The 25,339-nt window shown below is 64.3% G+C and overlaps 2 protein-coding genes and 1 long non-coding RNA gene across 6 annotated transcripts; 1 reads left to right on the top strand and 2 right to left on the bottom strand.

Annotated features, from left to right (window-relative positions):
* Positions 1–270: 270 nt before the first annotated feature.
* On the bottom strand, positions 271–6,487 carry LOC139999446 (uncharacterized). Its single transcript, XR_011804965.1, has 2 exons — positions 6,267–6,487; positions 271–1,605 (listed from the first exon to the last, which is right to left on the bottom strand). It is a non-coding gene; the product is annotated as an uncharacterized lncRNA (long non-coding RNA).
* VANGL2 (VANGL planar cell polarity protein 2) lies at positions 5,548–21,339 on the top strand. Of its 3 annotated transcripts, XM_038167814.2 has the most exons (9): positions 5,548–5,681; positions 12,238–12,396; positions 13,954–14,221; positions 14,308–14,428; positions 16,451–17,058; positions 17,475–17,611; positions 17,941–18,076; positions 18,529–18,760; positions 19,083–21,339. In XM_038167814.2, the coding sequence occupies exons 3-9, from the start codon at positions 14,151–14,153 to the stop codon at positions 19,341–19,343; spliced, it is 1,566 nt and encodes a 521-aa protein (XP_038023742.1). In that variant the 5' UTR covers positions 5,548–5,681; positions 12,238–12,396; positions 13,954–14,150; the 3' UTR covers positions 19,344–21,339. The 3 variants fall into 3 exon arrangements, with proteins under 3 accessions (XP_038023742.1, XP_071883918.1, XP_071883917.1); XM_072027817.1 differs by lacking the exons at positions 5,548–5,681; positions 12,238–12,396; positions 13,954–14,221; positions 14,308–14,428 and adding an exon at positions 15,870–16,342; XM_072027816.1 differs by lacking the exons at positions 5,548–5,681; positions 12,238–12,396; positions 13,954–14,221; positions 14,308–14,428 and adding an exon at positions 15,870–16,363.
* Positions 21,340–22,689: 1,350 nt separating this feature from the next.
* On the bottom strand, positions 22,690–25,128 carry LOC119713784 (uncharacterized). 2 transcript variants are annotated; one of them, XM_038167821.2, is made up of 7 exons: positions 24,977–25,128; positions 24,253–24,459; positions 24,019–24,120; positions 23,613–23,651; positions 23,466–23,515; positions 23,238–23,336; positions 22,690–23,044 (listed from the first exon to the last, which is right to left on the bottom strand). In XM_038167821.2, the coding sequence occupies exons 1-7, from the start codon at positions 25,035–25,037 to the stop codon at positions 22,985–22,987; spliced, it is 618 nt and encodes a 205-aa protein (XP_038023749.2). In that variant the 5' UTR covers positions 25,038–25,128; the 3' UTR covers positions 22,690–22,984. The 2 variants fall into 2 exon arrangements, with proteins under 2 accessions (XP_038023749.2, XP_038023748.2); XM_038167820.2 differs by having other exon boundaries at positions 22,691–23,047.
* Positions 25,129–25,339: the final 211 nt, after the last annotated feature.

The raw sequence follows: 25,339 nt of genomic DNA, 5'->3' as shown, positions 1-25,339 counted from the left end.
CTGTGTTGTGCACTTTTTGGAAAGGAACCCTAGAAAGCAAGCAAGCAAACAATGACCATGGCAGAAAACAAAGCGACCCACCCTTGTACACGGTGTGCCCCAGCGTGTGTTTGTCTTGGCTGTTCAGACTGTGCAAGGATTTATTATTTATGAGTTCACGAGGAAGTCGGGGAGGGGGGAAATGAATTAAACCAACAGCAAAAGAGAGATCTTGAACTCGGAGTGCCCGGCTTCCCTTTTTTCTTTCCTTTTAACCTTGCTTTTGACCATCTCCTCCCGGCAGCCGTGGGATTCCCCATGCCTGTGGCCGGAGGTGGTGGCAGTGAGACCACAGGACCAGGAAGCATCCTCCTGGCTGGGCTGGGGCTCATAACTGGTCCTGGGCTTTTCCCCAGCTCTGCAGGCAGCGAGCACACGGGTGCTTGCAGGGTGGGGTGAAGCAACGAATCCGGACAGGGAATGGGCACCCCGGTGATGTTCCTCCTGGAAATGGGGAAGGAACAAAGCCACAGGGCTTATGCTGAACGTCCTCGTCCGGATCGCTGCTTCAGCCAGGCTGGGATGCTTCTTTCTAGTCCTTAGAGTTACCCGAGCCCATCCTGGGCACTGCAGCCACTGTTTTAGCCAGGAAAAGTAGCCCCCGAGCGGTGCCGTCCCTCTGGTGACAGCAGAGGGATGAGGACACCCAGTCCAGGCATCAGCATCTCCAAAGACACCCACCCAATAAATCCACCTTCACCCTGGGAAATCAGCACAGCCCCGGCTCCAAAGTCACCCATCACTTGCCCATGCCCCTTTGCCCAGCAGAGCCCCCTCGGCCCCCTTCCCCACCCTTGTCCCTGGTCCCCCTTGTCCCTGTGAGCCCCCGGTGCTCTCCCCGCTTCCTCGGCCCACCCCGCGCCGTGCGGGGAAGCAAGTTTGCGGCTCCTCTCCTTTGTCTGCGCCGATCCCGCGCATCCCCGGGGGCAGGTTGCAGCTGTTCACCGACTTGCTCCAAATTTCTTCATATAATCAATTGGCCTCGGCTGCAGCTCGGCTCAGCGGAGATGCGTCAAAGGGGAAATAATAAAGATGGGGAGGGAGCGGGGGAAGGACGCGGGGAGGCTGCAGAGCCCCCGCACCGGCAGCAGGAGGAGGTGGGGAGGTGCAGGAGCAGCTGATGGAGAACTGGAGCCCCCAGCTCCTCCAGGTCTCACCGGGGATGTCTCCATCCCACCCCATCCAGCCCGGAGGTGGGAATCGGGTTAGGGAAGCTCGAGCCCCACCGCGGCTCCCAAACCTCTGCTGTCCCCGGCTGCCAGCCCCGGCCCTGACATATGGTCCTCATTGTGCCTCGCACAATGGCAACACTTCATGCTAATTCAGGCGCTGGTCCTGGCCTCGCTGTCATCTCCAACAGATTGGGTCCCTCGCCTGCTCTTTGTGCTCGCAAGGTAACGGGCAGCTCTGCTTCCCCTCTGCCTCCCCGAGCACTCCCCTAGATGCTTCCCAGCTCCCGCAGCCATCCCCCCTGTCCCCGTGCACATCTCCATCTCTCCATCCACTGCAGTGACGCTGGTCCCGGTGCGCACACGGGTGCGTGCCCAAGGAAGGCTTCACACAGCACTTGAAAAAAAAAAAAAAATGGAAAAGAGTCACAAACACACCGATGAGTGGGCATGCACGAAGCATCGAGCATGAGGATGAGGAGGTCGCCTCCTTTCCTGCTGCTCTTCCTCCCCCAGAAGGAGCAGGGGGCAGGACGGGACACCCCGCTTTGGGGAGGGGGAAGGACCCCGCTTGTCTCAGCAGCAGCAGCAGGGCCAGGCGTGCCCTGGAGCGGGTGGCCAGGAGGCTGTGTCCCCAGGGATGTCACCACGGGCAGCAGCTGTGTCCCCAGCTCGCCTGGATGAGGCGGCAGTGCCATCTGCTGGGTCCCCAGAACGGGGTCCTCTACACTGACGTCAGGCTGGGGACCCCAGCGCCCTGCAGCAGCTTCATCCCCAGGCAGAGCAGGTGCAAGGGACAAGGGGAAACAGCCCCAATGCGCTCAGGTGAGACCTCCCCAAAGCACCTTCAGTGTTCAAAATGCTGCTGTCGATGCTTGTTTAGGGCACAGGGGTACCCCAGCTGCTGGGAACGGTGAGCCCAGACCCTAAAGGGCCGATGCCCTAAGAGCCAGGGAGCAGATCCCCTGCTTCCAGACACGGCAGCGGGCTGCCTCGACAATATCCCAGCTGAGAAAAGCAGCAGCAAGGCAATAAGCGGGCAGGAGGGCACACGGCTGGTGCTGTTTGGGACCTGCTGTCCCCCCCCCAGCAGGGTCACAGCATGTGGGGCAGGGGCAGGAGGGTGGCCGGGTCTCTGCCGCCCGAGGGCTCGCAGACAAACATCTGCAGGGAGGGTGCAGACGCTGCTGATCCCGCCCGGGGCAGGGCTGCTGCTTTCTAGGACTCCTAATCTCCTGAGCTATCTGGCTGGAGCCTTCGCCCGACTCGGTGGTGGAGCAACAAACCCAGCCGTGACTCCCAGGGAATGCCTCGGGGTCGGACCTGCCGGGGCTGGAAGGGGCAGCGAGGGTCCCATGCAAGAGGATTTTGGGGTCAAGGCAACACGGAGCTGGTGCTGGGGACGCTTTTATCCCTAGGAGGTGGGTGCACGGTGCCTGGCACCCCCATTATGCTGAGCCCCGGTGCTGGGCAGCTTTGCAGGCTGAGGCTTTTTGCCTGCTGCCCTGAGCAGGGTGCGGAGGGAGGGAGGGGACCGTCCCTGTAAATCACAAGGTGGAACAATGCGGCCCTTCCCAGATGGCGGGGAGGCTCCGGCAGCCCCAGCTGGCCAGGAATGAGCTCCCAGGGCCCATTAATCACTCCCGGAGCCGGAGCTGGAGCGAGAGGACAGCCCGGGGCAGCTGGCTGCAGGGGGAAGGGGGGGGGGAGCAGAGGGGCCCCCACCCAGCAGCGATCCCCAAAGCCCTGCGGGGCCGCGAGGGCCCAAACCCAGGCGGGGTTCCTGCACCCCCCCAGGGCTGCACCTTGAGGCCAGCCTCAGGGGCTCGCGGGGCCTGTTTCACTGCATGAAAATAGGGGGGGGGGGGCAGTGATCCCCCCCCTAGCTCCGGGCCTGGAGCCAGGGGAGCACCTCTTTGCAGGTGGAGGCCGAGAGCGACCCGGAGCAGCCCCAGGGGCCACGGTTGAGGCTGGGCTCCCGCAGGATCAGGCCCTGCTCGGCCTCCACCAGAGCCAGAAAGGAGGAAAGGAGCCGGGAGGGCCTGGGTGAGGGAGGGTGGGGGGGTCCCCGAGGTGCCCCCAGCTCAACCCCACAGCCTTGTGGGTCTCCTTTGCCCCACGGCCGGCTAGGGGAAGCCTCAAGCCTCCGAAAGCAGTGGGGAGGCTGTGGGGCTGTGCCTCTACCTGAGGAGGCTGGGGGGGGCCCTGGGGGGGGTCGGGGGGATCTTGGGGAGCACCCTGTGGGGCTGGGGGGGTGATGCTGGGGGGGACCCTGGGGGGTCCCTGGGGGGTCGGGGGGATCTTGGGGAGGATGCTCGGGGGCACCCTGTGGGGCTGGGGGGGTGGGGCTGGGGGGGACGCTGGGGGGTCGGGGGGATCTTGGGGAGGATGCTGGGGGGGACCCTGTGGGGCTGGGGGGGTGATGCTGGGGGGTGATGCTGGGGGGTGATGCTGGGGGGGTCGGGGGGACCTTGGGGAGGATGCTGGGGGGGGACCCTGTGGGGCTGGGGGGGTGATGCTGGGGGGGATCCTGGGGGGTCCCTGGGGGGTCGGGGGGATCTTGGGGAGGATGTTTGAGGGGGGACCCTGTGGGGCTGGGGGGGTGGGGCTGGGGGGTCGGGGGGATCTTGGGGAGGATGTTTGAGGGGGACCCTGTGGGGCTGGGGGGTGATGCTGGGGGGGGAAATCCTGGGGTACGAAGCCGCACCGGGTGGAGGCTCCGCAGCCTCCCAAATCCCCGAGCCCCCCCCCCCCCGCAAACAAGCCATTTAAATCCCACCAATGGGGAGGCGGCGGGAGGGGAGCTCGGCACGCCATTGGTCAGCCCGGAGGGGGCGGGGCCTGTTTTTTTCCCACCCCCGCTCATTGATGAGAAAAGCGCCCGGCGCTGTTCCGCCCACTGCGCCCCCCCCCCCCTCCCAGCCCAGCCCCGGTACCCGCTATGGGGGTGGCCCCCCCCCCCCACCCCCCCCAGGCCTAGGGGATTTTGGGGGGGGGTTGGGGAGTAGAGTTCGGCCACGGGATGGGGAGCGGAGGGGGCACCGCGTGGGGGTCCTCTGTTGTCCATGGGGAGGGGGTGCCCCCCCCCTTACCCCCCCCCAGCACCCTGGGGTGCAAAGAGGCGGTGGGAGAATTTGGGGGGGCTGCTCCTGAATGCTTGTCCCCAGTTACCCCACTGGGGACCCCCGCTCCCGGCACTGGGGCTCCTGTAGGGCTCGGCTTTGTCCCTGCTGTGCCCCCCCCCCCCCCCAGCACTGGGGGGGCTCCCAGGGGGCCTGGCTCCATCCCTGTGGGTCCCCCAGGTTCCTTCTCCCAAATCAGGTGTGTGCCACCCCGCCCTACCCCTCCCTCTGCCCCCCTTCTTCCCTCTTGGTGTCCCCCCCCATCCATCCGTGTGCACCCCTCATCCCTGGGGCTGCCAGGAGCGGGGTTGGGGGGCTCCCAGGTGCTCCCCCCCAGTTTAGGTCTGGCACCCCAACACCACAACCCATGGCTGGGATGCCCTGGCTGCGATGGGCACGGCCAGACCCAGGCATCTCGGGGTCCGTGCTGGAGGTGGGTGACAGACCCAGCTTTCACGGGGGGGGGACACGTTCGAGGTTGGGGGGAGATGTTCGTCCACACGTCCTCACCCCAAAACGCCCAGGCCTGGCACTAAGGGGTGGGAGCAGGAGCACGGCCCCAATGGGACGGTGCCCATGCGGGGTCACCTCTCCTCGGGGGAATCCTAAATTTATTAGGGTCAGCAAAGAGCTCCAAGCTCATCCGGCCCAGCCGTCCCCCTACCCACTAAATAAGACCCCAATAAATAACATCACCCACTGCCCCATGTCCCCAATGAGCACCACGTCCAACCTCTCCTTAACCCCCCACCCCAAGGGACGGCGATGCCACCACCTCCCTGGGCAACCCGTCCCAATGTCCTGAGAAGGAATTTCCCCAAATTCCCAACCTGAACCTCCCCTGGGTTCATCCCACCCTAAAAGGGGGGACACTTGGGGACACGCACACCCCCTCCCCAAGCTCCTGCACCCCAAATCCAGGAGGGGCTCCGGAGGGGCACAGAGCCCCCAGCTGGGGATGGGGGGGGGGTTTGGGGGCAACGCCAGGACCCCCCCCTCGCTGTCCCCATCACCACAGCAAGCGGTGCCTGGGGGGGGGGACACAATGGGGCGGACAATGGGGTCCCCAAGCCCGGGGAGCGCGGATGGGAGACAATGGGAAGGGGGGGGGGGGGGGCCGGGAACAGAGGCCGGGGGGGGTCGGGGGGGGGCCAGGGAGCGGCGGGGCCTTGGGGGCCGCTCCGTTGGGAGCCGGGGCTTCCTCCGCCTCCTCCTCCTCCTCCTCCTCCTCCTCCTCCTCCTCTTCCTCCGCCTCCTCCTCCTCCTCCTCGGCCGCCGCCGCCGCAGCAGCCCCGGGATTTTCGTGGCGCTGGGCGCGGGCGGGGGGGGCGCGCACAAAGGTGCACAAATGGTGAGTGGGGGGGGGATTTGGGGGGGGGGGGTCCCGGGCTGGAGGGGGGGGGGGGGGGTAAACGGGGCGGGGGGAGCTTCCTTAGGGCCGGGCCTGCCCGAGGGCCTGGGAAGCCGGGGACTTTCCTGGGGCCGCGGCCGGGCTTGGGAAGGCGCCGCTGGGCGAGTGGGGGGCGAGCGGGGGGCGAGTGGGGGGCAAGGGGTGGGCGGCTGCTGGGAGCCCCCGGGGGGGGCGTGGGCAGCGGCAGCCCCCCAGCTCCCAGCTGGCTTCGCCCCGGAGCCCCCCACCCAGCTGCGTGCCCCCAATGCCCCCCCCCAGCTCCCCAGCACCGAGGGGCTGCATGGGGGGGCTCGGAGCCCCTCGGTGGGCAGCGAACGCAGCCGGCACCCCCGCACCCCCCCCCCCCTCCCTTGAGACCCCTGCGTGGGGTGCAGGAGGGTGCCCGGGTGGTGGGCGAGGGGTCTGCAGCTCGCTCTGTCCCCTCCCCACCCTGCGGTGCTTGGGTGCGTGGCTGGGGGGGTGGGTGGGTGGGTGGGGGGGGGCAGCAAGGTGCTGAGCTGCTCACCCCCCTCCAGCCACGCTCACCTGCTCCCGGCGGAGCCCCGGCCGGATCCTGAGCCGGTTTATCTTGGTCCTGGTCCTGGCGCAGCGCCCTGAGCCGCCTGGGAGTTCCCTGCGATCGGCGAGCGCAGACACCGGCCCTGCTGCCCCGGCTGGGGCGAGAGGCTTCATTTCCCTTGGGAGAGGGAGTAGAGCCTGTTCCCCCCCCCCTCCAACCACCACCCGCCACCAAAGCCCGCGGGCCGCGGTGTAATAAGTGAGGCGGAGGTTTTAAAAAAAAAAAAAAAAAAAAAAAAGAGAGGAGAATTAAATATTATCTGCACGGAGCCTCTGGGGACGGCTCTTGCTTAATCACAGCAATTCGGGATCGTGCTAGGGCTGAGCTGGGCTCCGAGGCAGCCTGAGTCAGATGCGATCTCCGGGCTTCTCCTGGGGATTTGGGGCTGCCTTTGTGCTGGGGGCGAGCGCGGGACCCGAGCGGATGATTTAATTAGCAGATGACTCCGTCGGAGGCAGAGGTAGCTCCGAGCTTGGTTGGTAAACCCAGGGGTGCCCATCGCCACGGGTGGGTTTTTGGCCTTTCTGCTCTCCTCCGCAGCGAGGCAGAGGCACAGATCCAGCCATCGGCCCCACCACGGCTCTGCCCGACCTCTGAGTGCTTCCCAGAACGTCAGACGCAGGATTTGGGGTGAATTTGGTTCCTTGGAGAGCCCGGAGGGGGTCCCTTCCCGCAGCTTGGGGTGCTTTGTGCTGCTGGTCCCGGTTCTGCCATGGGTTCCTGGGGAATTTGGCCACCTCGGCGCAGCCAGGAGAGGGGGAAAGTGGGGGTCTCTTGGTGGCAGTGGGGGACATTCAGCAGCCAGGGCTGCCCGTGCTGAGCCCCACACCATAATGTGGGGGGATGGAGCGTCCTGCTCGCCCCCAGGAACCCCATCCCATGGGGCAGAGGGTGCAAGGAGCTAACGGGGCGGCACAGCCCCACAGACGGGTGCAGCTGGCTGCCATCCCCACTGCTCCTTTAACAGCACTCATCGTTCCTACAGGGACTTGGGGTCTCGGTGGCAGCTGCAGGTTCCCGTTATCAGCCCAGCGGGGCTCCCAGGAACTTTCCTGGGATGTGGTGTGCTCCAGGAACGCTTCCCCATGGCTGGCAGCGTGCACCGAGGTTTGGATGCTGAGCAGGGACCCGGTGCTGGCCGTGCCGGAGGAAAGCTGCTCCATCCCGGGTCATTCCCTGCTGGAAAGGGTGACCCGGAGAAGGGGGGCTTCTGGCACGGTTTGCCTGGTGTTTGTGGGCTCTTCCAGGCTGGTTTCAGCCATTTGACTGATCAAACGTTTCTTGTTTGGATCAGATCGCAGACAATGGGGCCGGAGGGGACACGGGGGAAGGCAGGGAGCCCATCTCGCCGGCTTCAGGCACGGCTGAAGCAGCCCCAGGTCTTTGGGCTGAGCTGATTTGAGATTTCAGGGCTGCTTCCCCAGGGCCGGCGTGCCTGGCAGATGCTTTATGGCTTTATTGTCCGGCCGGGATGCTGGGCAGGGGGCCTGGGAGAAGCGTGCGGCGAGGGCACCGCCGTCCTTGCCTGGCTGTCCCCGGGGTCAGAGCCGCGGTGTCGTGGCTCACCAGCGGGCACGGGGTGACGGCACGGTGCCAGAGTCCCCACAGGGCCAGCTGCCAACGTCCCTGGCCCCAGACAGACCCGGTCTCTGCTCTGTTTCTCGGGGCTCCGAGATGCGGATCACACCGTCTGCCCGCCGCAGCCTTGCAGGATTTAGCGCCAGGCACTCGAGCGGATTAAGCGGAGCTGGGAAACATCCACCAGTGGGGTTGTTTACCCCGCCAGCGTCACTTCGGGTCGGGGCTGGTCCTTTAGGACATCGCTGGGGGACAGGGCTTCCCGTGAGGCTGCCGGAGAGGCCACTAAGGTAAAAGTGCCATCCCGAACCATGCGTGCTGTGGGAGAGCCCTCACCCTATCCGTGCACCCTGCAGCCCCGCTCGGCCCCCGTGCCCACCAGCGAAGCAGCCCAGGACCACGGCGTTCGGGTCCTCCTGCGCACCAGGACCTTGGGGTGGCCACAGGGTTGTCACCCCATGCCTGTGACCCCACAGGAGGCACCGCCGAGGGAGATGCTTCGAGGCCGTGGGTGCAGGGCTGAGCCCCCCGCGTGGGGATCTGAGCCCGGGAGGGCAGAGCAGGAGCAGGTGAGGGGCCGTGGGGTGCGCAGGGCGCCGCAGTTAGGCTCCCTTGGTGCTGCGGCGTTTTGCAATGCAAATGGCTTTCTCTTTGCAGCCAGCCCTTCTCATGCAAATCCCCTGGGTTTGGTACATTTTCTCCCTCCGGTTCCAGACCTGCCGCAGCCATTTATTTTTTACCTGTGCATCCCGGCACGGCCACCACCGCCTTCGCCCCATAAAGCAGACCCCGTGCCCGGGAGAGGCTGGGCTTTGTCCCGGAGCTGCGCAGTGGGAATCCCCCGAGCGCTCGGAGGGACTGGACGTTCCTGTGGATATTGTAACAATCCCGCGTGAGCGTAATTAAAGCTGACAGTTGGGAAGGGATATTAAACGTTCTGCATCCAAGCTGACGCTGAGCAATTTGAGATCAGAATGGGACCCCATGGGGGAATGGGATTAAGCTGCTCGGGCTTCCCATGGGCCTTTTGCGCGTCCCTCTGAAGCGCCTGCTTGTGCCGACGGACCGGGGACCTCTTCCAGCGTGGAAGTTTTGCAGATTCCTCCTTGGGAGCGTGGTGGTGGCATCTCCAGAGCCTCGTGGGGCCGGGACTGGACCAGCTTCCCTGAAACATCTCCAAAGCACATGAGAAGGGTTGGGGCTGCTCCTGCAAGCCCATCTCTGGGGACTTCAGCATCTGACGGAGCCGAGCAGCCCCTGGCTTCTTCCCCAGCACGAGGCTCCCCAGAGGCAGCAGGAGAGACGCGGCGTGGACGCAACTCAGCGAGGAGGTGCCAGGCTGGATGTGGCCCAGAGGGCTCGGGGAGAAGAGGGTTTGTGTTTGAGCTCCTGGAGGGAGCGTGCAGATGGAGGGAGCCGGGCGAATTCCCCCCAGCCCCTCGGCAGGCTTGGCTAAACGTGGCTGTGCCGTAGCAGGGGGGATGCTTCGCCGACCGGTCCCCCAGCTCCTGCCTGGGGAAAGCTGGAGCCCGTCTGCCCTTTCCACGCAGAGGACTTCAGGCAGCACCCACAAAGCTTCCTGCACCTTGCGCATCACCCGCGGACACCCAGCGCCATGGTGCCAGGAGCCTTCTCCAGGACTCAACCACGTCCCCTCCCTGTCCCCATCACCTCTGGCTTCCCCGATGGCCTTGGGGCTCCACCGGGATGGTGGCAGCTGGCCCAGCAGGGGACCGAGGCGGTGGCTGGCCGGGGATGGTGCCCATTGTGCAGAGCCAGCAAGGCGTGGTTGTGCAGCCAAGCGAGCAGACGTGCGGGGCGCTGGGCTTGGCAGACCCCAGCACCAGGACCAGGAGCTGCCTCTGGTCCCAGGCTGTGGCAGAGCTGGGGCTGGTTTTGGAGGTGTGACGGGGCTGGACAGGCTGTGCCCTGCTGGTTCTTCCACAGAGGGATGCTCGCTGCGCTGCTCCCTGCACCAAGCTCCTTGGTGTCAGCTCCAACAGCCCAAAAGTCACAGTGTGCAGCAGAGCTGAGGCTCACGTGAGGTTTTCTGCCTGTCCTTAAGTGTTTACAGACACCAGCTTGCGGCTTGCCTCAGTTTCCCCATCTCTGTGGCAGGCAGAGGTGTGCTGCCAGCCCTCGGGGCCCCTTGAGAGCACGAACAGCGTTGGAGCCATGCACCAGGATCCAGGACCCCGGTGTCCTCCCCATGCTGCCCAGCACAAGGCCACCCACCGCCCGACTCAGTTCCCCTTCTTCTGGGAGGAAGATGCTCTCCTCAACGTGCCGGTATTCCCTGCCGCTATTCCTGCTCGGCTTCGCCGGTGGGAAGCCAGCTCGGGTCGGCGTGCAGAGGGTTGCATCCACACCCCTTTTGGAACCACATGAGAGCATCATCGTCTCGCGCCGCTATCTCGGTGATCGATCTGGATTCGCAGATGCTTTGCACCAGTGGTGGAAAGAGCACGGTGCAGTGGTGTAAAGGCACGGCCCGTGGTGTAAAGGCACGGCCGTACGGGCATTTAGCAACCAGGCAGAGCAGTTCAGGAGCTGGCCGGGCTGCTCCCGGTGACCCCATGGGGTTTGGGTTCTGGGTCTCGGTGGGTGCCCTCCAACCTGCCCCAGGGCAAAGCAGCCCCGGGCTGGTTCAAATCCTCCTTGGCAGGGATGAGGGGAGTGGAGCTGCCAGGCTGTGTCCCTCGGGAAGAGCTGCCTGCTGCCAGCAAATGTCCTCTCTTGGCTCTTGGAAGCTCGTGGTCTCGGGGATGGAGTGGATGAGGCAAAGGTCAGTGCCCCGGCGCATGGTTTTGACTGGGAAGAGGAGTGGGTTTGCCTCTCTGGAGCTGTTTAAAGCGAGAAAGGTTTCTCGTGGAGGAGCTCTTGGGTCTTTTTGGGGGAAATTTGGAGGCAAGCAATAGTTGAGGTTGGAGATTTGTGGACTCAAAGGCAGGGGAGATGGCGGCAGCTTCTTTCTGACCGCCCGCAGGATGTGCGCCCCAGAGCCCCAGCCGAGCTCTCTCTGCTTTGAAGCCCGAGCTGTGCTTCAGCAGCATCCCGAGAAGCCATCCAGTCTGGACTTGAAGATGTCAAGAGATGGCAAATCCTCTCCTCCCCTGGGGAGTTTGTTCTAATGGTTAATCACCTCACTATTAAAAATGTGAGTTTTCCTCCTCATTTGCCTGTGTCTGGCTTTTGCTCCCAGCCCTCGGCGGTTGCTCTGCTGGCTCGCAGAGGCTGGGTAAGGCGAAGCCGCTTCTCCTCCCGCAGACAAGGCAACCATTTCCAGCTCCACCTGAGCCCCCGTGCTGCCGAACCGGCTCCTCGCTCTGCCAGGCAAACTCTTCTTTTTGAACACCACCAACAATAAAAAAAAAAAAAAAAAAAAAATCCCTTTCTTCCCCGCCGGAGCGGCCAAGCCCCTCGCTCCTCCAGCTGCCGTGAGAAACGCCGCGCTGCTTTGTACTTGGAGCCGGGCACCACGGCAGCTGCCTCCGCCTTCTCCAGGGACATCGCGAGGCACCAGGGAAAGCTGGAAGAGCCCCCGGGGTGCTCGGGCTGCCCGGGGGCCGTGGAGGTGCTGGGGGTGCCGGGCTTGGTGCTGCGCCCCTGGGGAAGCCGCTGCTTGGGGCAGGAGGAAGAGGAGCTCCGCAGTGAGCCCGTAGCCTCTGCTTGTGATCGAAGGGCCTGGGCTGTTCCCGTGGCTAATTGCCCGCTCCCGTTAGAAATGCCTGCGTGGTTTTTGTCCTGGTTCGTTGAGGGGTGGTCCTGTGAGGGGTTTTTGGGCATTGCTGAACCCGCAGGGCCGTTGGAGGGCTGCGGTCCCTCAGGTCGCGGGGATGCGCCGAAATCCCCTCCTGATTTTGGCTGAGTTTTGAGAGACTGAGTCTGGATGGGGCCAGGACCCCGAGGGGATGCTGGAGGGGGCTGTGTCCCTTCTGTAGGGTCATGGTGAGGGGCAGCAGGGAGGTGGCAGCCGGCTGCATGATGCCGGAGAGTGGGGCTGGGGGCACAACGGGGGCACAGGGGGCGAGGGTGCCGCACTGTTCCCTCTGCTGGGGCGTTCTGCAGCGCGATGCCACCAGAGCTGCCTGATGCCACCACGGCTCTGCGGGGGCTCTCGGAACCGGGGACACCCTCAGTGAGCCCCATCCCTCGCTGGTGGCTGGGCAGTGACATGGGGACAAGGACATCAACTCGTGGTGGACACGTGCTGGGGCGCAGGACGCTCGCGGTCCTCTGCGCCGTGACAATCCGGGGGGCGATGCGTCCCCAGGGGAGGGGACACCGCTCCTCCCGGCCGCTGCTGGGGACAAGAGATTCTTCTCTGCTCATCCCCTTCCCTTTTTTTTTCCCCCCCAGCTCGGAGCCTCGGCGCGGACGCCCGACCCGTGAGCGGCCCCCATGCCGCGGCGGCCGCCAGCTGGATGCCGTCCCCGCCGCCCGCTGAGGATGCCCCGAGCGCCCCGGTGAGCGCACGCACGGGGGACAGCGCCCGGCTCCAGCCCCAGCGCCCCTCCGGTGAGTCCCCGAGCTGTCCCCTGAGATCCTTGGGGACCGAGCTGTCCCCTCCTCGAGCCCCTCCGTGGCTCTAATGAATAGGGTCGGGGGAACAGCCCAGCCGTGGCCCCCCTGCGCCGAGCCGCCGGCCCTCGCATTGTTCCTGCCAGAAACCCGATGCCGGCCTCCCAACAAAGCCCAGAAGAAGGGGAAGGGGGGGGGGGGCTGGCAGGGGGGCCGGGGGGGTCCCTTTCTCCCTGCCCCTTCCCCCATCGCTCGCTGGGGACGCCGGGACGAGCTCCCGGCCCCGTTGCCATCTCCTAGACAACCGGCGTGGGGGGGCTTTTGTCTCCATAGTGATAAATGTGCGAGCATCCAGCATCTGGGACAAAAGGGTGTCCCCCCCCCCTCTGTCCGTGTGTCCCCCCCCCCCCAGCCTTGCTTCTTTTTCCCCTCCTCGACCCCCCCCTCCCCGAGGCCTCGGAAAAGAGACCAGAAGACATTTGGGTTTTCTTTGGGCAAAATGGCATCGCCCTGGGAACGCGCCCACCCCGCGCACAGCCGGCTCGGCCCCCACCGCCGGCACCCCCCCGGCACGCAGCGGGGTGGCCGGGTGCTCACTCAGGGTGCTGGGGGTCCCTTAAACCCCCCCCAACCCCACCCTCCAGACATCATCTGGGTGCTGACAGGGGGCTGCGAGCCCCTCAGTGGGGTTTGGGATGGCCCCGCAGAGGTGTCACCCGTTGGGGGGACACCGTGGTGGCTGCCATCAGGGTTCCTTCCTGGTGGGAATGCTCCAGGGGGGCTGCGAGCAGCTCCCGCGCTGCCGATGGGCTGAGGGTATAACTCAGCCATAAATCCCACATCATTCTCCCAATCCAGCAGAGACACGGCCCTATAAGCAAGCGGAGGTGGGCGTAAGGCGCGCGTCCGGGCGGATTTACGCAGCAGCGGCGCGCAGGGAGATGTCGGGCGCTGCTGCACCGGGCTGGGGGCTCATCCTGGGGCTCCTGACCCCATCCTCGAAGCTGCCCCCCCGGCCTGGAGCCCCCCCCGGCCCTGCTGTGCCCACGGGGGCTGCGGGGCCCGCATTGATCCGGGTGTGAGATGCCGAATCCGTGCCGGGAGACTTGTTCGGGCAGAGCCCCAGACTGCGAGCCGGGCCTGCAAGGTTGCCTGCGCCAAGTTATTCATTCTTTTTTTTTGTTTTGTTGTTGTTTTTGGGTTTTAAGTTTGGCCCCCACCCCAGGCACTCTCCTGGCAATTAAAATAACGATGGTGATGTTCATTAAAAGGGTAAATCACCCGAAACAGCGCAGTTAGAAGCTGAGCGCTAATAAAGGGAGAGGTGGTGGCCCTGCACCCAGCTGGGGTTTAAAATAGAAAATGTCCCAAAATGACCCAAATTCCTTCATCCTTTCCCCTCTGAAGTCCTGTCCCCGCTTTAAACCTGGATCCACAGGGACGGGGCGGGCAGTGGTGACGTCCTGGTGGTGGCAGTGGGGGCATCCTGGGGTCCCCGGGCACGGTTCCGGGGGCCGCGGCGGTGCCACCGACCCTTCCCCGTCCCCTCCGCAGGTGGGCGCACCGATTTCTCCTGAGCCGAGCCCAGCCCAGTGTTCAAAATAGAGTCCCTCAAGGTGACGGTCGACTTCCTGAAGGTGCCCCTCGGCCTGAAGAAGCCCCCTTTGAAGGAGGCCTTGGCGGCCATCCCGGGGCCGGGGAGACCCAAGCCCCTCGGCGTGGAGCGGCACAAGCCCCGGCGCGCCGACACCATGGACAATGAGTCGCAGTACTCGGGCTACTCCTACAAATCCGGGCACTCCCGCAGCTCCCGCAAGCACAGGTGAGAGGGGCTGGCGTGTCCCCGGGGGTCCCCTGTCCCCAGCGTGGGCGCGCACCCACCCTGCTCCCCTCTCTGCCCCTCTCCAGGGACCGGCGGGACCGGCACCGCTCCAAGAGCCGGGACGGGAGCCGCGGGGACAAGTCGGTGACCATCCAAGCGCCGGGCGAGCCCTTGCTGGACAACGAGTCGACGAGGGGGGACGAGAGGGTGAGGATGGGCAGGGGGCTGCCGTGGGGCCTGCTGGGCTTTACATCGCCTCCATCCCTGCTCCGGAAAGGGGCAGGAGCTGGCCCTGCATGTAGAGCAGCCCCAAATCAGAGCCAACCTCGGTGGCGCGGACCCAGCCCACATCGGGGCTGGGAATTGGGGAAGGGGACGACTCCAAGAGCCCCGGAGGGTGCTGCCGAGGGTGGGAGCTGCGGGGGGGTCCCGGCGTGCCTTGCCCGCCCCCGGGGAGCAGTGGAGCCGGTCGGGCTGGCCCTGGGCAGGCTGACAGCACCTCCGGGCGCTGCCTCCGTGTGCCCGCGGCGAGGGCGGGGGGGCCAGACGAAAGAGGACGGGGAAGGGGACGGGGCTGTCGTGGTGTGGGCATGCAGCTGGGGTGGGCGCGGGGTGCCCGCAGCTCCCTGCCCGCTGCCCAGGGTGGAAACCGCCTTTGGGATCGGCTCCCTCGGGATCTGCTCCCTCCGGATCCGCTCCTGCTCCTTGCTCAGCGCCTGCGGGGCGACGCCAGCTCGGCCCTGCCAAGGTTTAATAACCCCAGCCCCGTCCCTGGGAGGATCAAACGGATGAGCGGGTTTGTGCAGCCGGTCGAGCTCCCTGCTGCTGGTGCGGGACCTGCAGCCCCCAGGAGGGTTCCTGGAGCCCAAATTTCAGCAAAATCCCCCTCTGGGATGAGAGCTGCTCTGGACAGGGCACTGCAGCGACGATGGGGACCGGGCTGGGCACCAGCTCCTCCAGCCACCGCAGAGCACAGACCCTGGCTTTAATCATCTCCCAGCCACCTACACGGGCACCTCCAGCTCTTTCATCTTCCCCCAGTACGGAGCCGGTGCCGCCGGTGCTGCCTGAGCCGCTCGAGGCCGCCCGCACGCTCCTGCAGTGTCCAAGCAAAGCACTTGAAAGACAGCCTGGAAATACGGACCCGTCCTGCGGGGGCGGCCAGCACCTCTCCGCTCCCCCTGCCTCCAGCAAGCCCCCAGCTTGGGGGTTATTTCGCTGCTCCGGTTTGGGATGAAGTCGCCAGCCTGCAGAAATTCTGGGAGGAAAAATCCCAGCTTCGTCACATAGAAGGAAACCCCCGGCTTCAGGAACGCCGAGGTGCTGCAGAGCAGGACACAAGGACGGACGGATGGACGGACGGACAGGCCCTGGGTGCGGAGGGGCTCCGCCGCCTCCCTTTGCTGAAACCATGTTTTAACTGGGAAGGGATCAAAAAGGGACGTCTCACTTCCACACCTGCGTGGCTTTGGTGAAAAAAAGAAACAAACGGGGCCAGGTTGGCCACACTCTGGGATTGTGTCTGCTCCCGGTCCTGTTTTTGTATGGGATGGGCTGCGCTGGCTGCTGGGGAGCTGCTGGGGTCTGGTGCCTGCCTGGGATTGTGCTGGTGAAGCTGGAGGTTGCATGGAGAGGTTTTGCAAGCAGGGAATACGTCTGAAAACAGAAAACAAACAAAAAACAGCAAAAAAAAGCCAAAAAAAAAAAACAAAAAAAAAAGCAGACTAAGCTTTAAGAAACTGCCCCGTCCCCCTGGCAGAGATGCGTACCCAAAAAGGGGCTGCTGGCGAGCCAGCACGCGGCCACGAGCCCCGATCACCGTCGATCTCGCCCTGCCCCGGCGCTGGAGCAGGCAGCGGCAGCCGGCGCGGAGGAGGCGGCAGCGAGGGTGTGTTGGGACGGCGGCCGGGCATGTTGGCTCTGGCCCCGCTAATGAGGGGATTTGCCTGGAAACAGGATGCCTTCCACTTGCAAAGCCGCTCTCGCCCGCGTCGTGCGCGGCGGGGCGGAGAGGTGGAGCGCGGCGCAGAGCCTCCGACGGGGATTTCCTGGAGGGTCCCGGCCGATTCGCCGTCCCCCCCCCAACCAATCCCCGGCTGCTAAATGGGGGTGATGGCACCGGTCAGCACGCCGGGCTTGGAGGTTTGGGGGCTGGAGGGGGATACCGGGTTGGGTTGGGATCTCGGGGTGGCAGGGCCCTCCTCCACGTGACCCTCTCCCCTTCCCCAGGATGACAACTGGGGCGAGACCACCACGGTGGTGACGGGGACGTCGGAGCACAGCATCTCGCACGATGACATTACGCGCATCACCAAGGACATGGAGGACAGCGCCCACCTGGACTGCTCCCGGCACCTGGGCGTCGCGCTGGCCGGGGCGCTGGCGCTGCTCGCCTTCCTCACGCCCCTCGCCTTCATGCTCCTGCCCCAGCTGCTGTGGCGGGAGGAGCTGGAGCCCTGCGGGACGCCCTGCGAGGGGCTCTTCATCTCGGTGGCCTTCAAACTCCTCATCCTCCTGCTGGGCAGCTGGGCGCTCTTTTTCCGCCGCCCCAAGGCTTTCTTCCCGCGCGTCTTCGTCTTCCGGGCGTTGCTCATGGTGCTCGTCTTCCTCCTCGTCGTCTCCTACTGGCTCTTCTACGGCGTGCGCATCCTGGACTCGCGGGACCGCAACTACCAGGGCATCGTGCAGTACGCCGTCTCCTTGGTGGACGCGCTGCTCTTCGTGCACTACCTGGCCGTGGTGCTGCTGGAGCTGCGCCAGCTCCAGCCCCAGTTCACGCTCAAGGCCGTGCGCTCCACCGACGGGGCCAGCCGCTTCTACAACGTCGGGCACCTCAGGTAAAAGAGGGGCGAGAGGGACAGGGATGGGTTGGGGGGGACTCCTGCGGGTCTGGGTGAGCTCCAGTGTTGGTGCGGGCTCCGGTGCTTGCAGGACCGCGGTGCAGTCGTGGTGCTTGTGCGTTCCCATGTGTGTTTTGTGTGTTTGCACACGTGTGTGTCTGCATGCAGGTGTTTATGTGCACACACACATTTTTGTGTTTCCATGTGTGCATCTGCATTCGTACGTGTGTATTCGTGCTTCTGCATTTGCACCCGGGTGTGCACACGCTGCGTCCCGCTGCATCCCGGCACCGGAGGAGCCGTGCGTGTGCCCGCAGCGAGACCCCCGTGCTCCCCCCTCCCCGTCCTGTCCCGGCCGTGTGCGTGCCCCCGATGGATGCTAACCTGCTTTTTGTGCCCCCGTGCCCCTGCAGCATCCAGCGAGCGGCCGTCTGGATCCTGGAGAACTATTACCACGATTTCCCAGTCTACAATCCTGCCCTCCTCAACCTGCCAAAATCCGTCCTGTCCAAGAAAATGTCCGGGTTTAAAGTCTATTCCCTTGGCGAGGGTGAGCTCCCCCCCGTTCCCTTGGCTTCTCCTCTCGTTCTCCCTCCTCCCATCCCGGTGTTTTCCCCTCCGAAGGCAGCTTCCCGGGCCGGGCTCCGGGCGCCGAGCCGGTCCCTCTGGATTTGCGTGCGTTTGTCCCGGCCGGCGCGGGCGAGTCGGGTGCCGGTTCCCAGCCCACACCAGTAACGCCCTGCTGCAAGCAGCAGCAAGTCGAGCGCGGCCGCGGGACGGGGCTGTGCCGGCAGCGCTGGGAGGTGTGAGGAGGGGGGGGGGGACGGGACACCCGGGGTGCCCGCTCCCCCAGCTCTGAGCTTGCCCCTTTTCCTGCAGAAAACAGCACGAATAACTCCACGGGGCAGTCCCGGGCCGTCATTGCCGCGGCTGCCCGCAGGCGCGACAACAGCCATAACGAGTACTACTACGAGGAGGCAGAGCACGAGCGCAGGGTGCGGAAACGCCGCGCCAGGTACGGGGCCGTCAGCGGGGACAGGGCTCTGGGGACCCCCAAAAACCATCCCAGGACCCCCCTGGGGTGCCAGGAGGGAGGGAGCAGCCCCGGGGCCACCTCCAAGAGCTGGAGCTGCTTTTGGAGCAGCACATCGCAGGGTGCTGGGCGGTGTCCCCGCAAAATTGTTTTTGGGGTACAGTGCACGGGGCGGAGCTGTGGGGCAGGGGGGTGGCGAGCGGCTCCCTTGACCCCCAGGGCCCCTGGGGACCTCAGAACCGACTGCCCCGCTGCACCCGTGGGCTGTGGTCTTCATGGAGACCCCAAGTGGCTGCGGCTGGAGGCACCGTGGGGTCCCTCGGGTCCAAGCTGTGCCCCATCGGGGCCGCCCAGAGCAGGGGGGCTCAGCACCACGTCCAGAAGCTTTCCAAGAGCTCCGAGGAGGAAGCACCAAAGGATTTTTCTCCCGGCAGGCTCGTGGTGGCGGTGGAAGAGGCCTTCACCCACATCAAGCGGCTGCAGGAGGAGGACCAGAAGAACCCGCGGGAGATCATGGACCCGCGGGAGGCAGCCCAGGCCATTTTCGCCTCCATGGCCCGGGCCATGCAGAAATACCTGCGCACCACCAAGCAGCAGCCCTACCACACCATGGAGAGCATCCTGCAGCACCTCGAGTTCTGCATCACCCACGACATGACGCCCAAGGTGCGCGGGGGCGCAACGGGACGGGACCCAGCCACCAAGGGGTCCCCCCACCCTTGGCTCGGGGAGGGTTTTGCCCACGGCGTGAGAGCACCCCCCGGCAGGACGAGGGGTGGGGGGGAGGCTTTTTGTGGCGCGGCGCAGCCGGAGAGGCGGGCGTGCCAGGCGGCGATGGATGGGGGCAGGTTCCCAGCTGCTGGACCTGCCGCGCGGGGATGCTTTTCCTGCAGGACCTGCCGAGCAGCTTGAAGCTGCAAAAAAAATATATATATATTAAAAAAAAATAAAAAAAAGCAGACGTTCACACGTCCGTTCCTTACTGCAGGCGTTCCTGGAGCGGTACCTGAGCGCCGGGCCCACCATCCAGTACCACAAGGACCGCTGGCTGGCCAAGCAGTGGACGCTGGTCAGCGAGGAGCCGGTGACGAACGGCCTGAAGGACGGGGTGGTCTTCGTGCTGAAGCGCCAGGACTTCAGCCTGGTGGTGAGCACCAAGAAGATCCCGTTCTTCAAGCTCTCGGAGGAGTTCGTGGACCCCAAGTCGCACAAGTTCGTCATGAGGCTGCAGTCGGAGACCTCCGTGTGAGCTGACGAGGGGTGGAGAGGGGCCGGGGGGGCCACCCCGCCTCGTCCTCCCCACCTCTGCCGAGGCTCAGCGAGGCCGTGGCCGGAGGGCAGGACTGCGGCAGGCACCTGGAAGCAGTGCCCGCGCCTGGCCCCGCCACCAACCTGTGGCCACCGCTCGCCCTCCGGCTCGGGTCCCCGTCGGGCGAGCCGAGCCCCTTCCTCCTCGTCCCCGCGCTCCCCGAAACCCAGGTCCTTGTAGCAATCCCCCAGGAGGCGCATCCAGCGCAGGACGGTGGCGCAGCCGGGAAGGCGACGGCGTCCCTCGGTGCCATAACTCAAGGGCTAACCCTCATCCGTTGAATTTCCTTCACCAGCGTCTTTGCAGCGCGGCCGGGTCTGGCGGACCCCCCCCCGCCCTCCCCGCGCTTTCCCGTTTTCTACCTGGCGACTGTCCTGCCTCTGGCCTTAAAGCACCGCCCGGCGTCCGGGGCTGGTTTTTAAAAAATCGAGACTTTTGGAGTATTTTGCAAACACCTCTGCGATCTGTGGCTGCTATGAACCCCTCCCCGGCCGCCGGGGAAGGACCCGAAGCGGCGACGCTGCCGCGGGCAGGTCCTCGCCTCCCCACCGTTTTCCACGCTCGCCTCTTAACAAAAGCAAGAGAAAGTTGGGGTTTTAAGGCAAAAAGCGGCTTTTCGGCGGCGGTGCGTGTGCCCCCGAGGAGATCAGCGTCCCTGCAACCCACCCTGCCAGCTCCGAGCACGGGGGGGCTTTGCACCGTTCCTGCAGCGTGGCAAGAGCCCAAATTGTGCTGGAATGGGGCAAAAATCATCCCAGCCTCATCCGTGGCACCGGGCTGGCCGGTGAGGGCGAGGGGTTGCAGGATTTGGGGGGGGCACAGCACCCTTTGGTTTGCTGCAGAACGACCCTAAGCTCCCCTCGGGCTCCGCTGCTGGCCCTGGGTGGCTTCTTTGCAAAGGGGTCTTGGGTCACCAAGGTCCAAAATCTGCGTCCTGCGGTGGAGATGGGGACGTGGTGGCCCCCGGGGGGGGCTGAGCGAGGGGACCCCGCAGCGCTCAGACCCACGGTGCCATCGCCGTGGGGCACCGAGCGCCCGCAGGGCCCCCGTGCCCACAGAAGCTTTTGCCTTCCCTTGGTTTTGTTAAGGTTGCAAATACCTCATGGTTTTTTTTTTTTTTTTTTTCCTGTTGTTTTTATTTTATTTTATTTTTTTCATCTGGCTTTTGTGCTGGGGGAGGCTCACGGGGGGTGACCGCGGCACCCCGAGCCATTTGGGGTCGCTCGGCGGCGAGACCTGCCAAATTCCCTCGCTGTGACGCACCCCAGGGGGGCTGGGGGCTTCCCCAGTAAATACCAGTACCAGAGAGAGGCTCCCCAGTGGATTTCAAGGGCTCGCCCAGCACAAGCTTGTGGGGGGACGCAGCGGCGGTGGGGTGGGGGGCGCCACCTTTCCGAATTCCTAGGAAATCTCCATTTTTCTGGAGTTTCTGTGTTTTTATGGCCCCGCCAGGTCCCCGCCGTGCCAGCGTCCGTCCCGTGCCAGCTTCCAGTCCCGTTTACACCAGCACCGCCGCGCCGGAGCCCCCCCGGGTGCCGGAGCCCCTCGGGGGGGGCTGGTGCCGCCGGGAGCCCGGTTTGGGGGTGTTTTACTGCAAAAAGACTTCAGTGAGTGAGAGTGGATGTTGTAGGCCTTGGGGGGGGGTGGGAGGGGGATTTTCCACTTGGAGTTTAAGAAGAATTCACCTTTTTTCGTTCTTTTTTTTTTTTTTTTTTTTTTTTTTTTGTTTCCGCAGAGCCGAGCCCTTGTGCATGCGTGTAGAAAATTGTAAAATGTAAAATTGTTTTTTAATATATAAAAAGCTTGTTTTTACAGTTTGCAGTGGATCGAAGCATTATGGCAGTGTTAGGAAGTTGGTTTTTTGTCTTTTTTTTTTTTTTCATAGAGGATCTAATTTTTTTTTTTTTTTTTAATAAAATAAACCCGTTGGACATTTTTTTTTTTTTTTGGCTTTATCTTCCCCCCCATGACCCCCCCCGGCGCTTTGCAGCACCCACTCCAAACCCTGCTCGGTGTGGGGTCAGGGCCGGATCCGGATCCGTGCCCTGCAGCAGCAGGAGGCGACCTCCAGAGAGCGCTCGGGGAAACTGGTCCCTGCCCTAGGAGGGTGCTCAGGGCTCTTGGGGTGAAGGTTTGGGGCTTGGGGGGCCAAGGTTTGGGGTTAACGGAGCCAAGGGTTTGGGGTTTTAGGGGTTTTATGGAGCCAAGGGTTTGGGGTTTTCTGGAGCCAAGGGTTTGAGGAAAGATCTGGGGGGTTATGGAACCTTTGGTTTGGGGTTAACAGAGGAAAGATTTGGGGGGTTATGGAGCCCTCGTTTTGGGGTTTCTGGAGCCAAGGGTTTGGGTTTTATGGGGCTAAGGACAGGGGATTTATGGGACCAAAGATTTGGGGATTGTGGATAAAAGGATTTGGGGTTTACTTGGCCAGCAGTTTGGGGTTTATGGAGTCACAGGCTTAGGGTTTTGGGGGGACACAGGTTTGGGGTTCATAGAGCCACGTGCCTGGGGTTTATGGGGCCCAGGATTTGGAGCTAATGGGGACAGGGATTCGGGGTTTGCACGACGAAGGCCCTGGGGTGCAACAGGAGAAACTCCCAAACCCTTCGGGGCGCAGCCCCCACCTCGCCCCCCTTACAGGATGCGCACCCTGAGCACAGAGGCAGCGGATGTGCCAGCACCTGCGCCCCCAAAACACCCCCCCTGGCCCCCCGCTGATTCACCAGCACCGGGCGTCAGCGTTTCCTTTGGCTTTAGCACCTTTTTTCCCCCACTATCAGCCTCCCCGAGCATCACCTGCCCACCTCCCTCCCTGCACCTTACGTGGGGCTGTGCGCTGGCACCGGGGGGAGCAGGAAAAGGAGACGCCAAGGCAGGGACCAGCTTAACCCAGGGATGTCTCGGTGTCACCAGCCGTGGGGACAGCATCCATCCAGCTGCACGCATCGGGAGCTGCTCGCTTCCCTGCGATGGATTTTTTGGCTTCTTTGCCCTTCCCGGGCTGCCACCCCCAGGGTGCCCCCATGGTTATTTCCAGCCCTCGCCACCTTCCCTTTTCTCTCACCCCGCCTTTGCCCCGTGATGACTTCAAACGCTCAGCAAATGAGCTGCCGGCACGGTAGCTGCGTGGTTTCCCCCCCCCCCCTTCCCCTTTCCTGTGACTAATTAATCAGCCAAAAAAACCTCCTGCCCCCGCAGCCCCCGCTTTTTCCCTCTGCGTGGGCCCGCGGCCGCCTCCGCTCCTTCCTAGGGCCAGGAAAAACTGACAGCTCGGCTGCGTGGGGTGCAGAAAATCCAGGATTTCTGGGGTGAAACCCGGCTTTATTGGCTCGGCCGTGCCCCCCCCACAAGCCCTGTCCTTGGGGGCCGTGAACAATGCGCCCAGCCCTGTCCCAAGCGGGTCCCCATTCCGCTGGGTTTTGGCGATGTGCCGGAGCATCCCTCGGAGCAAGGTGGTGCATGGTGTTCACATCCCCCAGCATCCACGTGTCCCCCCGCTGGGTGTCTGGTTAGAATTTGTCCTCCTGGGATGGCCTCGTGCTCCATCAGCTTGTCCAAAAGCCGCTGGCTCCCCCGGCCGGCCCTCAGTCGGCACCAGGCTCCCCGGAGCTGCAGGGATCGCCGGTGGCCGCAGGGACAGCGGGCTGCTGAGGTCAGGGAGAGGCAAAAGGAGGAGCTGAGGGGGGCACAAACCCTCCCTGGGGGTCCCAAACCCTCCCTGGGTGTCCAGGGCACATCAGGAGCATCCTAAAAACCTCCCCACACAGTGTTTTGGGTGCACACCGTGCCCAGAATTGTGCCCTGGGCTGGCAGCTGCCAGGAGGGGGGGGGGAATACCTGGGAAGGCAGCGGCTGTCCTGGGGGGGGGTCCGGCTGGCAGAAGGTGGTCTCGGTCAGCTCCTGGGCGTGGGGGTTCTCTGCCCCTTTCCTGTCCTCCTGCAAGAGAGGAGCAGCAGCACAAGGAGGTGCCGGGCGTCCTCACCACGACTGCGGCAGGTGGGGAAACTGAGGCACGGGCTGGGGAGGGGGGGAAGTGCTGGAGCAGCCCCCACGTGCCCGGCTCACCTGGGCAGCGGGGATGATGAGGGCGGTGTCGTGCTCTTGGACAAGCGCATCTGAAACGCAACACACGGGGCCGAGTCAAGGCACTAGGAGCGGGCAGAGGCTGCGCTAACGAGCGTTGCCCTAACGAGGAACCCGCTCGCGGCTCACCTGAGAAGTCGCTGATGGAGGTGGTTGGCTCCCGCGTCCCTGCAGGGCAGGGCAGACACACGCATGACATTAGAGAGGGTGAAAAGCCATTAATAAAACAACAACAAACAGCGAATTCCCGCTGGGATGAGGAGTGGGCAGGTTTGGGTTTTGCTTGGCGAGGCCACGAGCTCGGGTTTGTGTCAAAACGGGGAGAGGCCGAAGCTTTGTGGCACAGGGGAGCCCAAAAGGTGCAAAATTAAACAGAAGCCTCATCCAGCACGAACCCTCATCAAGCCATGCCAGCATGGGTGGCATTTTGCTGCTTTTCGTGGTGCTTTGAGGCTGGCAGGGTTTGCCACCACCCTTTGCTGCTGAACCCATCGCGGGGCTGCCCCAACCACGGGTGCCCCGGCGAGGAGCTCACCTTCGCCCTTGGTCCTCCGGTAGGTGAAGAAGAGCACGAGCAGAGCAAGGAGCACAAAGATGACAGGGGACCAGTACTTGACGGGAACTCCCGACCCATTTCCTATGGGGAGAGACCAGAGATGGGGGCTTGCTGCCAGCAAAAGGGGGTCAGGGGCACTGGGGACCCTCCAGGGTGGTGGCATTTGGTGGCACATCCCCGAGCCACATCTCGTCCTTGCCCCATGGCACTCACGGGTTTGGTTCCCCAGGCTGCCTGCTTGCGTCGGCGCGGTGATGTTGGGGGGGTCCCTGGTTGAAGTGGGGGTCGGAGAGGCCACAGGCCACGTCTTCATCCCATCCACGTCCCTGGTGTCCGCTGTGGGGTCTCCCGTAGCCTCTGGGTTGTCATCGTGCTGGATGACGTCCTGGTCCCACAGCTCCTCTCCTTTGAGGGTGAGTGCTGGGCGCAAGGCTCATTAATTCACACTAGGGCTGAGCAGCCCCAGCGACACCAACCCCAAATATTCACACATCCAAATATTAGGAACTCGAGGTCAGACATTGAAACCTCACACCAAGCAGCACGTGGCATCGGGGCTGCACGAGCCCCACCGGGATCCTGCACCACGGCAGGAGGCTGAGCAGCTCTCCAGCGGTGCCATGGCTGTGCCATGGTGGCACAACGGGGCCACGGCTCGGGGACACCCAACTGGTGCCAGGGCCAGGCAAGGGGCCCTGGGTGCTGGGCGAGCTCGGGGTGCCCAAAGCCTCCCCCTGTGCGCAAGCCAAGCCATAAAGCAGGAGGCCAGAGCCGTGCTCCCCATAAAATATCAGGGCCAGCACCCTGCCCTAATGCAGCCATCGCGGCCTTGCCTTCACGCCGCCCCCTCTTCCTCTTCCTTTTCTTCTTTCTTCCCTCCCAGCCCTGCAGGTGGGGACACCCCAAGGCCCCGTGTTGCCCCCCCAGCCCCACTCACCAGCCCCAGCACCGAGCACGGCCACACAGAGCCACCTCCAGCCGGCTCCGCTCGCCTCCATCCCCTCTGCCCCTCCAAGCCCTCCACCGCGGCTCCTCGCAGCCGAATTTGCAATGCCTTCCTTCCCCTTTCTGCCCAGCCAACGGCTTCCTGTGAACACAAAGGTGCTGCCGACATAAAACGATGATTAATGGGCAGAAAGCATCCCGGGGGGCACCGCCGGGGCTGCGATGGGGTAAGGGATGGCGCCCCGGCCATCACCAGCGTGGGCGAAGGAGGCGGCAATGCTCCAGCACTGCCCCGGCTCCCTTTGGGCCCCTTCCCGGTGTCACTGGTGCTGCTTCGAGCCCTGGATGTTGCCCT

Source organism: Anas platyrhynchos, chromosome 26, assembly GCF_047663525.1.
Source record: "Anas platyrhynchos isolate ZD024472 breed Pekin duck chromosome 26, IASCAAS_PekinDuck_T2T, whole genome shotgun sequence".
NCBI lineage: Eukaryota > Metazoa > Chordata > Aves > Anseriformes > Anatidae > Anas > Anas platyrhynchos.
This window is presented reverse-complemented; position numbering and strand designations above follow the sequence as displayed.